The 15,496-nt window shown below is 39.9% G+C and overlaps 1 protein-coding gene across 2 annotated transcripts; it reads right to left on the reverse strand.

Annotated features, from left to right (window-relative positions):
* Window positions 1-3,701: 3,701 nt before the first annotated feature.
* LOC121716006 (zinc finger protein 525-like) lies at window positions 3,702-14,384 on the reverse strand. 2 transcript variants are annotated; one of them, XM_042102116.1, is made up of 3 exons: window positions 14,129-14,384; window positions 5,073-5,348; window positions 3,702-4,628 (listed from the first exon to the last, which is right to left on the reverse strand). In XM_042102116.1, the coding sequence occupies exons 1-3, from the start codon at window positions 14,136-14,138 to the stop codon at window positions 3,889-3,891; spliced, it is 1,026 nt and encodes a 341-aa protein (XP_041958050.1). In that variant the 5' UTR covers window positions 14,139-14,384; the 3' UTR covers window positions 3,702-3,888. The 2 variants fall into 2 exon arrangements, with proteins under 2 accessions (XP_041958050.1, XP_041958052.1); XM_042102118.1 differs by having other exon boundaries at window positions 13,792-14,384.
* Between the last annotated feature and the right edge of the window lie 1,112 nt (window positions 14,385-15,496).

A 15,496-nucleotide genomic window follows, 5' to 3' on the forward strand; every position in this document is an offset into this window, starting at 1 on the left:
GCTGACATTAAACTCGCAATAGGCCTAGGCCCTACTGTTTAAACATAGCCTACACAGTTTAAGCTATGTAGCCTACACTAATACACAATATGTTACATGAAAAATGGGCTTCAAATAGGTGTTATTTCAGATAGATTGCAGATATTCAGATAGATTCCGTCTTGTCTGTTAACTATCATTGCCGTCATCGTGAAGTGCTGTCTCGCGGTTATGGAAATACTATGCCGTTTAGGCTAAATAGCTAGAAAAATATATGTATCCAATGATATAATGTTTCTATACAAAATGTTATTTCACTCTGTTTTACGTGGTTAAGGCTACTGCACATCCAACTGCCCTTCATGACCCACGGGCGTCACTTTCCATAGGATAACATGGCTAAACTCATTTTTCTAAAACTGCTTTTCCATGTCTCACCTGCAATACGTAGCCTAGGAGGCTAGAAACACAGGTAGGCCTATAGCCTAAGCATAGTATTTTGATCCCGTGAGAGAATATGTGTGCATGCACTTTATTTATGCACTTTGTGTGCATATGTGTGCAAGTAGGCTACTAGCCTACATGGGGTGGTCGGGAGGACAGCTTCATTCGTCCCTCCATAGACATTCAGCAATGGGCTGTTTTGCATCCATTACAAACAAGCAACGTGAAAGTCTAGGATTGGGGAGAGCGCCTAGTATGCCTCTAGTGCATAAGCATGAAGTTGAACATTTAGATGCAACAACTAAATGTTTAGAACAACACTTTAATAATAGGCCTACAATAAATAAATAAACCGCTATGACGTTTAGGCTACTTTTGACCATCGCATTTATCGCCTGTAACTCCGTGATAAGGACCTAACAGCAAAGTATTTGGCTGAGCAACGTAGGTTAATATGTTCTATGTTTTGTCCAGATATAGGCCTATGTCTAATCATTGTTGCACTCAAACACTCTGAATCATTGTTGCACTTGTTGCATTGTTTCATTCGTCCTCCCTTTCAATCGTCCCGAGCGGTCGTTCTCTCTCCAAACTAACTTTATTCTCAAAATGTTGAGTTTAATGTCGACACGTCGAGATTAAAGTCGACATGATATTTCAACTTTATTCTCGAAATGTTGAGTTTAATGTCGACATGGCCACATTAAAGTCGATACGTCAAGATTAAAGTCGATATTACATTTCAACTTTATTCTCGAAATGTCGAGTTTAATGTTGACATGCGACTTTAAAGTCGACATGTTGAGTTTAATCTCGTCATGGCAAAAATATTTTTTTCCTTCATGTGTGGCCCTAATACTCCGTCGTACATTTTAAGTGTCAAAAGTGTGCCGTGGCACAAAAAAGGTTGAAAAACACTGGAATACCCTATTGTGTCAACTTTCCTTAAATAGGCTACATTGATAGGGATCACATGGTGAGTTGTTGATAAAACTGAGACCACTGCTGTAGTGAGACCATTAGAGTTAATCAATCAAGACATGACAATACATTTGATTACATTTCCTGGTCCAACAAATGTCCCATGCATTGACACAGGATGAAATTAAATTCTTGTGATGTGTAGGCCTACTGTTGAAAAGTTATGCCTTTTGAGGTAAGACTCAGTTGAACCACATAGACAATGGATGCCTAGGGCCTACATCCAGTGCCCCCGTTGATTTTTATACAGCTGACATGGCTTTGATGTGGACTTTTATTTTGACATTTTTTCCCCTCCTTATTGCTTCCTATTGTTATTTGGATATGGATCGGTAGAATTGTCTCTAAAAGATTTGTACATACTTGAAAAGATATGCACAAATAGATGTTTATTTGTAAATATGTCTTCAAGTTAGGTTCATAAAATAACTTTCTTTGCTTTCATTTGAATCAAGATACACTGGTAAAAATGACTTTACTGTTAATATGGACTTCTGGAATGTTTAGAAATGTAAAATAATAGAATTTAATGAATCGTGAAAAAATATGCCATTAATTGTGATTAACTATAAAAATTCAGCGATTAATCGTGATTTTAAAAAAAAAATAGTTTGACAGCCCTAAAGAAAACACTTCTTTTTCTGATTCCATGTTTCTACCACATTGTCTTACAACCTGTTGGCATGTGGCAGTGTCATTTTCAGTCAGAACAACCATATTGGTCAAGAGGAAATCAACATTAAATCATTATTTGCCAGGGGTATGAATAATTGTGTTCCTAACTGTCTGTCTGTGTGTGTGTGTGTGTGTGTGTGTGTATGTATGTATGTATGTATATCAGGCCCCGGATCTAGGCTGCTCAGACTCGGGGGGCAAATAGAAATTTGGGGCGGGCACAATGAAAACCGTAAAACCTGAAGCCGCAAGCCTGAGAGTTTATTTTACTGTCTGGAGTTGTAGATGAAAAGGTCCAGTTTAATAAGTTGCCAGATGTTAAAAGCACAGTGAGTGTCAAATGCTATGCTTATTTCATAATTTTAGGGGCAGGCCACCTGGCCTTCAGTTGGGCATATTTGGTGGGGTGCACAAAGGCCACACGTCAGGGCACCAAGGCCAAAGTTAACTAGGCTATATATATAGTTAGGCTACATAAAAACGATAAAAGTTACATTTAGCCTATTCACAGCAGTAGACCTGCATCACGGTATGAAACAGTAGGCCTACAAAAACATGAAACATGACATATTACATAGAACTGTAAATCATATAACTGATTTGAATATTTACAGATATCTAGACGATATTTGTAACATTTATTTTGTATTTGGCCTGATATGAAATCATGTATTGAACAATTTAAACACACTGAAACCTGAAGCCCAAAGTTGGAGACATGCATTTAGACATTGCTGCAAATGTAAAACGGGATTAGGATACTCTTGAATGGCTGTACAGGGGAATGCTTACACCTTTGTGTTCGGTAAGGTCTGCTGTTTCTTCTGATGTGGTTTGTCATGTGTTGAGGGAAAAGTTCGTGAAGTATTCCACCGAGATTAATGGGTAGGGAGATGGGCGCAGAACGTTAAAAAAGAAAAAGCTCTTTCGTGTGATGTGATAGGCTACATGTGATATCTGCGTGACGAGTAGGCTACTTCGGGAGTAGTTCAACAAAGAATGGGTGAATTTGGACGCACTTTCTTTCTTGCCGTGCACTGTCACTTTCTCAACTGCGTAAAAGGCTAAATTAATTTGCGCTGTGAATGCTAAGCTTAATTTGACAGGCCATAAGCTAAATAGTCGGATGCAAAGCAGAATATCGAAAGAAAGGGGCACCAAGGCCACAGTGGCCTGTGAACCTCCGATTTTCAAAGGAGCATCAAAGCAGCATTCCCATGACAAACTAACTGGCTAGATCACCTTAGAAAGCTAACATGCACATTAGCTAAAAAACTAACCTCAATCAAAACAAGAATATACAAACACTAACACAACAGTTAAAGGTCTTTATTTAAACCAGCAACAAGAATCTATATTATATCTAGTATAACCTTTATGGAAATATGATAGCCCTCTAGGCCTACTGAAGTAATCTATGAAACAACAAGTGCTATGCACAAAGTGTGGAATAGTAGGGAATCGCTGCTGCTCCGATATTTATACTATCTAACCAGCAAATCAGCAGCCTTAAAATTCAGCTGGGGCGAATTAGAAAAGTGTGATTGGCAGATTCAATAGCTGTCAAATAAAATTGACCAATTAGGTGGGGCAGAAGAAATATTTTTTTTTGGGGGGACAACACAGTCATGCCAATGCTTTTCTCTGAACACGTGGCTTTCATTTCAAGGGTCTTATCAATTCACTTGTTATATATTTGGAACATTAATCTCTAACAATTGGATATATGCTCTGATGAACCTTTGGCTTCAATGTTGTATGCTGTTGAACATAAAAAGGTATGTGAATGACTTAATCATACAGTCTTTTTTATTGTTTCTTGGTGGCTTTCTTCTTGTGTGTTATGTGATGCGAGGTTAGATGTGTGCTCCTCTTGAAACTCTTCCCACATATAGTACACGGATATGGCCTTTCCCCTGTATGGATCCTCTGGTGTTTCTTGAGATCAGACATTTGACTAAAGCTTTTTCCACACTGATAGCACACGTGCGGTTTTTCTCCAGTATGTGTGATCTGGTGAAGGGCGAGTTCTGCCTTTGTCCTGAAACTATTCTCACACATAGTACACTTATGAGGTTTTTCCCCAGAATGGATCATCTGGTGTCTCTTGAGACTGAACATGAGATTAAAGGTCTTTCCACACTCGGAACAGTGATGGGGCTTTTCTCCAGTATGTGTAATCTGATGGACTGCGAGATCTGAGCTACTCCTAAAATCCATTCCACATGTAGTGCAATGATGGGGCTTTTCCCCTGTGTGAATCATTTGATGTCTCCTGAGATTACCTATGTGACTGAAGGTCCTTCCACACTCTGAGCACCGATGGAGCTTTTCTCCTGTGTGTATTTGTTGATGATTTGCAAGTGCGGAAGAACCAGCAAAGGTTTTAAAACAGTGGGAACATTCATTTTGTTTCTCTCCGGTGTCCGATCGGTGATTTAATTTCTGGCTTGAGATCGTCCTGCACCGGGAGCTTCTGAGACATCTCTGTTTGTTTATTTTTTCCTTAGCACTCCCTCTTCTGTTAGATTGGTTCCTTAGAACGTCTCCTATAATATTGGAAAATAATTTTTAAACAGCATCCTTTTCCTTGTTATATTTACAACATTGAACATGTCACAGACTGCAGATAGTATCCTATGATTAAAATACTCCTATTCTCTCTACATGGTCTCACATTTTATTGAGTGCATCACAATTTAAAGCCATTTATAAAATGAATGTGCTGTAAATATAAATAACAAATTGAAATGATTTTCCCCTAAAGATCGAGTGCCCACAGCCAAAACGGGTGAATAAAGGTAAATAAATGATATTTCATATTATGTTTGATTACCATAAGAGTGGTTCATAATATCCCATCAGCCTGAGAGTGGTAGGGCAAATGTGTTTTGATTATCAGTTTTTGAAGCCCCACCATTATCACCTGTAAGCTTGAATAGCCTTCTCTCAGCAATTTTATGGCTAATGGCAGAAACAATTCAGCAACTTACTTGAAGGAGAAGAGTCATCATAACCATATTCTCTTAAGTCAGTTTCTTCCTCCTGTTTAATTTTCATTGGTGAATATGTTTTTTCTTTGCAGGTCAAGGATGAAGTTGTGTCTGTCTCAGTCTTGTAGTCATGTTCCAGCCCAAGCTTTTCTCCCACTTTCCCACTTGCAAACAGATAGTCTTGTGGCAAATAATCACATTCTTCTTTTTTTATCTCCTTCACGGTCACAGGCAGTTGGGCTGATTCCGTGAATCTGGACATTTCAGACTTTAGTTCTGTTTTGTAAAAGGCATCCAGTCAAACATTCCTTCAATGCAAAGGGTAATATTACATGTACAAACAATATATGGTTGACCATGTGTCAAGGAAAAATTTCCCTTTTCCTAAGAAACAAGAACCACGACAACATGTAAGCTTTTCAACCAGCAAACTCTGATCAGAGGAGTGTGTTCACAGAGCAGGGATTCCCCCTTTCTCCAAAACAGTCTCTGCCTCCGAACCAGAACAAGCTCTTTTTATTACAGTAGCTCAGAATAGCAAGGATCAGATAGACAAACAGACAGGTGAGTGTGTGTAAGAGAGAGAAAGAGAAAGAGAGACACTAGCAGTGACAGTTGGCTGTTTAGCTGGCAGTTATAGAATTTAGAATATCGAATAACTTGAAGCACATAGTGCTCTGTTCTTCATGGTTGGTGATATTAGTGACCTTCTAGCCTTCTACATTTGAGCAAGCACATTTTCATAGTTCATGGTGGCACAGTCTAGTTAGGTTATATTCTGAGGTGTGTCTTTCTGTTAGTCAGGTGATGGCACACATATTCTAAAAGAAACAGATTTTGGGCTATGTATCCAGGCAGATATGTGTGGACTGGTGAATGACCCATCACTACAGACCAGGGATGGATTACTGCACAGGCCTGCCGGTCAGGGGGCCCTGAAGCCCAAGCCTTTGCATGGAATCATTGCCTCAATATCAACAAATCAGGATGTAGGCTATGAATTCATGAATTGAATTTAGTATTGGCCATCCCCAAAATGCACCAGAATACAGGAAATCACATCAAACAAATTAAAAAAAATTCTGGGGGAGGACCCCCAAACCTCCCCTCCCACATATATGACAATTAGTGGGGGGCCCTTAATACATCTGGGCCCAGGGGCCCGAAAGTTCATAATCCGCCCATGCTAGAGACATATGCCAAATTTCTTGTTTTTGTCCATGAGAGAGTATGGAGATTGGTGATCACAGATCAGCCAATGATTACAATGTTACAGTGCAGTTATTTTACAACAGAACAAAGCAGTTTGGCACAGGAACTGCTACAAATCCACCTGGAACAGTGAGCATCTGCAGCATGCTAAGATTCACTACTAGAAATCATGTGAAGCAGGCAGGACTCAGTGTCTTCAGAAAAGACGTGGTAGAACATCTTCTGAACTTGCAGCAACACCTCCAACTGCATCAAGTCCATCTAGAGGGACTTTGTACACTTGTTCAGCAGCAGCTGCTGCCAGATAAGTGCTTCTTCTGTCAGAAGCAGACAAAAGGGAAATAAATTAAGAGCCTATGTTGAGTACAAATATGTTTTCTGAAGGCCTAAACAGAGCCCAGCCAAAAACTCCAATAACATTTTGATCAAATTTGAGGGACAGCTATGACCATGCAGGATCATCCAGACCAAATGTAATCTACATACCTATTTATGTACCAGCATGCAAAATGTGAGCCTCCTACATGGTTTAGTTCTTGTGCTTTGGGCTTGTGAACTTTGACAAAAAAAAGAGGCCGAACAAAATCGACACCCCCCTCCCCCTGTAAAACTGACTGTATCTTGGAAAGTATTGATCTTACATAAAAGTAATTTTACAGTCTCCTGGGTAACATAGGTACACCTGGTAATTTTTTCAGAATTTTTTGAGATCTAAGTGCGTGGGCCCTGGTTGAATTGACGTGGAATGACCCTCCTAGGTTTTTAAAGAAGCCCTATGCAGGTCTGGTTATTCCTTCACTGTTTCTGGGTTTTCGCCTGATTTGGGCTCGCATTTTGACTGGTGTCTGGTGACTGCAAGTGACTGCTATGCTAAACCCCCACTAGCTAGCGAGCTAGCCATCAATAAACCAAGCTAAACGACGAGCAAACACATTGTTCAAGAGACTATCAAATCACATTACAAAAACGAAGTTCACCCAAGGGTAGGCTACTTACAATTTCAACAGCAAAAAAGCCAAGTCGGATTCCGTTTTGCAGTCTTCTTAGAAACTACAATCTGACTACATTTTCGAGTATTTCCGCCGAGTTACATCCGGATGTGTTCGGACCGTGACCAGAAAGTTGCATATTCGTTTTTTCCGCAGAGAAGCACTAGGGGGAGACGAAGCACCCACCAAACGACCCAAACAGTGTTGTAGAACCATCACAACGACTCTCAACCTGCATAATTTGCTAAAATTGTTGCATAGGGCCTCTTTAACACTTGTGGATGAGGTCAGTGGAAGATCACTATATGTAGCCTGTGATGTGGATAGGATATCCCTCATATGTTTAGAACCTAAAACCTTGACTTGCAAGAAAATTATTCGTCATTTGTCAAATTATTCTTGAAAAGCAGGAAATTATTTGTCATCCATGTCTTTATATCTCTTATACATGTGTCAAGTTTGGCTAACGGGGTTCAGTGGTGGTTCTAGGATTTTTCTTGGCCACATCATACACTGAGGGGCAAAGAACCGGTCAACATCCATACACAGAAAATCCCTTGTTCAGTAAGGCAGAGGCACGTAGTCTACGTGATATGCAGGACTATACGCAGTACACCCAAACGCTTTTTGGGCACTCATCAGGCATCCTATTCGGCAGAAATGTGCGTGCGCAAGGCTTCACGACACCAATCTTGCTCCAGCGGCAAGTTCACAACACATGATTAGCACGATGTCTTCACATCACACCACATGATTGGCTCAATGTATTCACATGTCGAAGTTTTGCCGAGGAAGGGGTGGGATATGTGTAGACAACGTTACAAACTAGCCCCATGCATTTCTATGGAGGATTTTTTGAGTGCTGTGTCTCCTCATTAGAAAGTCTCTGGTATACCCATCACCATCTCCGTATACCCACTTAAAACAGACAAGGATAGGTATTAATATTTAGAGTTGATCACAGTATACCCAGGGCTCGAAATTAACTTTTTTTCTCAGTGTCCCGCAGCTGTCCCGAATTCTACTTGCCACTGTCCCGGACTTAAACACCAGTGTCCCAAATTCAAGTTCTTGTTTTTAATAAACGGCATAATAATCAGTAACTTGCATCACTTAATTAACTCGTTCTGGTCCACCATGTCAGTTCTGAACAATTTATTAAACACCATTTCATTAATCATCTGCTGTTTCACACAACACTCATTTTCAGAGATTGCGCTTTTGGCTCTTTTTTGAGGTTGCACTAAACATTCATTGTCCATCGTTTTGACGGACAGGGTTGTAAAACATTCCGTCAATAATCTATTTTCACGTGTCTTTAATTTCAATGTCAGTTTGGTATGATGTCATGGCCACAGATCTCAGTGAAAACAATAAGTAGCCTAGCGTGGGAAATTACCACAAAGCTGTCAGATAGGCTAGCCTACTCTCCTGCCACGCTGTCACCCTCAAATGCGTTCCCAATTAAATGAATTAGCAAAATGTAGTTAGAATATGTATCTCGATGTAACAAGCTGTTTTGACATTGTAAACGTTCTCTAAGAAGAGTGTAAAGCAGTTTGCAGTACCCTAAAGTTAACCACAACGTCTATTGCTGGAAAAAATAGCGAGCGGCCTATTTTAATAATTTGATAAACTAATAAATGCTCGGCGGGCCGGATTAAAGTGCATGGCCGCAGTTTGGACACCCCTTAGAACCGCCACAGCGAAATGTGAAATGCTAACTTAAATAACTGTTTTCATTGTTATAGGCTACCTTGCAACACTATCGTTTTGTCAAATCGCAGTTGCAGTAGGCTATTTAGCTCAGCATGATATTGGTGACGTTTGTCTGTCAATGACAGAAAACACGTACCGTTTTAGTCAGAGAGGACTGTCATCTCGTTTTTTTTTTTAGAACACCAGTGTAACCTTAGGCCTACACTATCAGTCAAAAATGTTCACAATGTCATGAAAACAAATGCCATTTACCTGCCTGCTAGTTAGGTAAGTTAACCTCTATATCGGAAAGTGACCCATTAGGCCTACCGCCCTTGCCCTATTTTTGTGTCGGCCTATAAGTCACAATATTCATTTAACCAATACGGCAGATTCCTAAGGAAACGCAAGCACCCAGCCCATTTGGGTATCTTACTATATTTGTACCAAAAATAACATTGTAGCCTACAGTGATTTGAAGAGCAGTAGCCTAAACAGTGTTGTAAGGCTGCGTGTACAAAACCGCTTTACAGATTTCTTTACAGATCAGCTGGCTAACGCTGCTTTTGCCAGCTGCCCGTCACGCCAGGTCAAATTTTGTATAGGCCAGATTCTGTATTTTATTCAGACAAGAAAGATACGTTTAGATTCCCATGTGAACAGTTTAGGGAAAAAGTACCTATTTTGAAATTTGCTTTGCCATTTTTTCTACTGTCCCAGAGTTGTCCCAGACATCATTCTATTGTGTCCCGGAAGCATTTTTTATGGTCCCCGGGACGTCGGGACATCGTTAATTTCGAGCCCTGAGTATACCCACTACAGCTAACTAGACTACATCACAGCAGTAAGGTGCATACATTTCACCAGTCTTACCTTGTTCAAATACTTGAATGCTAAATGCTAAAAAACAAAAAAGCCAATACAATTCTTAACAATTTTCCCATTTATTTATAATGTGCATTGAAAACACAATATAAAACTAAAATATAATAGACACTTCAGTGGAAATACATTGATATTTTAAACAGAAATCATACATCATCATACACACATTTTTCGTTCAATTAAACAAGTTTTACTTTAACTCTTTCCCCTTTTGTTGATAAGAGAAACAACTACATCATATTTACACAATTTTTTCAACAACTATTTTTACAATGGTTTGATTTGGAATGGTCTTTGAAGCCACCGTCTTGCTTCCAGTTAGAAAAGCCTGATTCTGATTTGAAGACTGACGATGGGTCATTTGAAAGCGAAAAAATTACGGAAAGGGTAGCAAAACACTAAAGATGGAATATTCCTACCATTTGAAGTCTTTGTATCAGAAGTCATTGAGTGGCCTCTTCCTATTTCCGTGCTGCATCTTGCGGAATACCAGTTTAGGAGAGGTTGCACAGAACCATCTGCTCTAGAATGGGAAATGTCTGGAGAGAAGAAAATGAAACAAGTTTGAGTAACTTAATTGTTATTAACTTTCATAACCCACTGTCAACCTGGCATTTCTAAAATGAATGACAAAATATGCTCACTGTAGTGGCAATAGGAAATAGCATCATACCATTAGAAGCAGCTATGCTTGGTGACTGGTGGTTCTGAAGACTGTGGGTTGAAGTCACCAGCTCCTGCACCATCCCAGTCTGTACGTGAAACACAAATGTGTGTCACAAGATCCATGCTTGTATTCAGCATGTCGTCTGGCAACTGTAAAACCAGTTATTGTTTTTTTTTTTTTTAAATCATATAAAGCTTGAGTGAATAGAGTAGAAAATTTAACCAATTTATCTCAATGAAACTCTCCTTGTCCTAACACTTTGAGACAGAATTCATGCGAAGCCCATGAATCAAATAAACTCATAATAGTGGTTAATAACTTTGCAATGATAGCTCACATTATCTACAAAAACGTAGCGTTAGCTATTAGGCATGTATTCTCATGTTCATGTTAGCAGCTGCCAAACTTTTTCCTCAAGCAAAAAAAAACGAACGTTATTTACATTTGGTAAGGCGCACTAGCGCATGAAATATTATTAATTTCGGACCCCAAACAAACAGGATGTCCATTTCTCTGCATTTCATTTAACACCATTTCAAACACTTCATACATTACCTTACATAAAATCTATCAGCATGCTAACAATGAATAACAATCAAACCTCAACTCAAGTAACCTAACGTTAAGTTATGTTAACAGTTCACTGACTAAGTCAGTTAACAGTTCACTGCAAGCTTGCTGCTGCTTCGTAATTTAATTGAAAAACATATTGGGACAGCAACAAATAAACGTCCCTTTCACATAATGATGATAACCAACATAGAGATTTGTGACTCACCAAGAAACTCCTGTGGAGGATGAATTCTAGCTGATACTTTCGTTAGCCAAATGTATCGGTTCTTCACGTTAGCTGATACTTCCGTTAGCCAAATGTATTCTTTCTTCACATTAGCAGAGACACATTAGCCAAATGTATTCTTTCCTTTACAGTTCACTGTGTGCTTTAGCTTTCAGGCTTCATAGGTGCATTACTGCCACCAGTTGTTTGGGAATGGAATTGCATCTCTGATCGTCGTACTCAACAAGTTTGACACTTATTGATGATTGACGGTACAGGGGCCAATGAGATTTCAGATGGGGCCCGGGCCCCTGTGGCCCCGCCCCTAGAACCGCCCCTGACGGGGTTAATTCATCAGGTTTTATGGAGAGGTATAGTTGTGTATCATCTGAGGTCCAGAAGGACCAGTATTGATACAAGGCTAGGTTTTTTGAGGGAGGGCTTAATAACAGATGTCTTAAACGACTGCGGTACATGCCCTGATAGCATTGAATTATTTATAATCAAGAGCAAAACATTATCCAGGAAGAGGAGAGCAGTCTTAAGAAGGTGTGTAGGAATAGGGTCTAGTAGACTAGTTGCAGATTTTGATGAGGAAATTGTGGAGGTGAGATCTAATATGTTGTGTATATGTAAATGAATTAAATGTTGTTCGAGGTCTCATCTGTGATTCTGTTATGTTTTTGCTATATTTCAGCAATGGAGTATGTGTATTTGGTGAAACTGATGGTTATTGATCTTATCTCTAATTGTTTGACATACAATCATAATACTAACATAGGGCTGCGACAACGCGTCGACGTAATCGATGACGTCGACGCAAAAAATATGTCGACGCAAAATATGGGCGTCGATTCGTCAAGCATAACGTGTGCTGCTAAATATTTTTAATTTTACACCTTCAGCGTTTTCCATACGTTGACTAATCTGTGGCTGGGCACCACGAAATCAAAACCGGCCACCACACATTGATGTTCTATGTTGTAGGCCTACTATTTAAATTACAGATAAGATAAAATAATTTCATTGATCTGCACTTTTTACTCACACAGCCTTTTCTCGCCCTGCCCGCTCTCTCTCGTAACGAGCCCGCTGCTCCTCCTCGCATGTGCATTTAACAAAATATTCACGACTGTTGAAGGATTGCTGTTGCCACATAGAAGCACTGCATAGAACACAGTGGGCTAAATTGCTATTAAATCCGGTTATCATCGTGACCATGCTGCGCAAATTTGTTCAAAACTGCTGCATTAAAGTTAAAGTAAACTCTGCTAAGGTCTTATCACAACATACATTATCTCAAAGCTAACGTTAGAATACTGTTTGGATGTCAAGTTTAGCATGCTTACTTGCAGCTGCTTGTAGCTATTCGTTACTCATGCAGGGGTCATTTTATTGACTCTGAATGTTTGCAAAATCCCGATGTAAATGGAAAAGTGTTTTCCAAGACTCAGAAGTGCTTGTCCAAAGGAGAAGTACGAACCGTTATTTGAACTAAATACGTTATGAATTGCATCCACACATCAGCAGCCTTTTAACTGTGTTAATGTTAATTGCAAGGATTCCCACACGAACGTCTTAAAATGACAGGCACTCAATTAGACATACACTACTGAACTTTATTGAATGCTGCCTCTGACTAAGAATGCATTACTTTTTGCAATGTTAAGAAATTCATGTTTTTTCATTCAGATATGTAAATAAACATGTATAAGTTGCTATTAGTGAATTAATGGGGAGTTAATCGATAATCGAATCGAGTCGAAATTGAATCGGACTGAAAAAATTAATCGTTAGATTAATCGATGCATCGAAAAAATAATCGCTAGATTAATCGTTTAAAAAATAATCGTTTATCCCAGCCCTACTAACATACAATTATACTGTTGAAAATAACTGTTTTGTGAACTTTATTCAACATAGCCAGTGATTTAGGCAACATTTATGATGTTAATTACAGTGAAATATACAATTAAAAAAAAATAGGGTTGAAACAGGTAAAAAAAAATGGACATAATTTTTCTCCATGTTCAATGACCTCTAAAGACAGTCCAACCACTCTCCAAAAATTAACATTTCAAACCCACAGAAACCATGTAGGCCCCCTGACTATCAGTTCCTCTTTATCTGTCATCAGTTTTACCACAGCTGGGGTGTCTTTCTGTCTCTTCACAAGGACATCCTGCATTTTCTGGAACACTCTACAGCTTGCTCAAACTGATATGTGTATAAATGTAAGCAATGATAACTTTATTAAACATTTCTATAACACCATGTCAACTGGAGAACATTTTAGTTTCAATTGTTGGTCACCCTGCTCCCTGTTCTTGTGACATGCTTTTCATTTATATTTTGTTCTGATGTCAGATGTCATGTTATCTTGTCCACACCCTTCACCTTTTTTTAGTTTTTTTTTTACCAATTCGCCTTGTTTGTTTAACCAGTCAGTCTTGTTCACCATCTCCAACAGTGTTCCCCTTGTAGGCCTACCTTAGTTTTTGTCTGCTTCACTTTATGTTCTCTGACTGTGTTCTAGACTGGAACTGCCAGCTCTCTCTGCGTTTTCCACCCTGGATTATGGTTGTGTTCATTTTGTGAAAGCAAAATCCTCTTTATTCCTCCAGTCCACCCTCTCAGAAACCTTGCTTTTTCTTAAGCAACAGTGTAGGTTGTTGTGGAGTGTCAGTCCATTTCCTCGTTTCATGTCGTTATTTGCAAGATGTAGGCCTAGCCTATCTGATAAAATTACATTGCATTTCGCATAACAGCATATTCGTCCGCAGCAAGAAAAACGTTGAGACAACAGTCAAACCGAATTTAAACTCACCTTGAGTCATTGTAGAGTAGCCTACTTCTGTGCACAGTCAAGGTGAGACTTTCTGAGTTTACCGGAGTTTACTAGTACACCTCGCTGGCTGCAGCCTGCGGGAAGGCTTGGCATCAAGCCCCGCCCACATCCAACTAAGCCATGTTTTCTTTGCCTACGTCACTCCCTATCTTTTACTGTCTATGGTCACTCCCCATACGCTTTGGCTTTACTACCGACAGCGAATTATATAGTATATTGTTTCATATTAGATGATAGAAACTGATGATTTAGGCTAAACACAAATGACATTTCATGCAACACAACAGTGATTTTTTCATGTAGGCCTAGGCTAGTTAGGCTACTGTAATTGGGTTCGCGTACTTTTTCGTTCATTTGATTTCCGGTTTTGAAACAATAGCCATGCACATTCAAAAAATTGGTCATTTTAAACATTGATGACAATGTGTTCAAACGGAAAATGTGCCATATTTAATTTAATTTAGCCCTCAAAAGTAGAATGGTGTGTTGTTTCATTATGATAGACTATCAGTTTAACAGCAAGAATTCTCCATTACAACCAAATGTAGCCTACAAATGGGCGATTTTGCTTAACCAGAAGCATGCATTGTGTAGCTGCTAACGTTAACCGGTTAGATCAAGCTAGACATATCCCCATCTCAAATATAGGCTACTGCCCAGATAGCAAGCAGCTATCGGACCACCGGTAGATAGGCTACTTGTCCGCAACCCGCGATGGTAACGTTAGGGCACCGGCAGTCCGCCGTATAAATGAATAAAGAAAAGGTTGTCAAAGCTGCGGCTCGTTAGCCCAACGGACCGCGGTAGAACCGATGTGCAAAAACTCAGCGGTCCGCCGGCGAGAGCGAAACCAGTGGGCAGCCGCCAGCCTCTTGCCATCTAGCTGACTGTTCCTATCTGACGAACGAGTACTGTGACAACGGCGTTCTTATGGAAACGTTGGTGCTGTTGCGAGTTGTTACACTGATTTGAATCCACAGTTTACGTGTTGAATTATACACTAAAACGTGTTTTGCCGTAAGTTGCTGGTTTGTAGAATGTAGCACTAGCAGCTCGCTCAGTCTCGTTGCGAGTCCTGGCTCTCTCTGCTGACCAGCTGCTGACCGCCTCCTCTCGCCGCCAGCAATTTTAAACTGCGTGACGTAATACACAAAAACATGGCTGACTTGGATGTGGGCTGGGCTTGATGTCAAGCCCCGCCTTCCCGCAGGCTGCAGCCATCGAGATGCTCCTCGGAGTTTACATTGAAAGCTTCGTCTCTTCTATCAAGTCTTACGGTACCGATCCACTTGCACGACACTTCATTTTGTCGTGTCGCATAGATGTCGCGCTGCCTCCCCACGTTCA

Source organism: Alosa sapidissima, chromosome 8 (assembly GCF_018492685.1).
Source record: "Alosa sapidissima isolate fAloSap1 chromosome 8, fAloSap1.pri, whole genome shotgun sequence".
NCBI classification, from domain to species: domain Eukaryota; kingdom Metazoa; phylum Chordata; class Actinopteri; order Clupeiformes; family Clupeidae; genus Alosa; species Alosa sapidissima.

What these genes read in the sequence shown, in the direction of transcription:
- LOC121716006 (XM_042102116.1), bottom strand. An exon ending in TGATGACTCTTCTCCTTCAA is followed by an intron (nt 4,629 to 5,072) that starts GTAAGTTGCTGA and finishes CCAATATTATAG; the next exon opens with GAGACGTTCTAAGGAACCAA.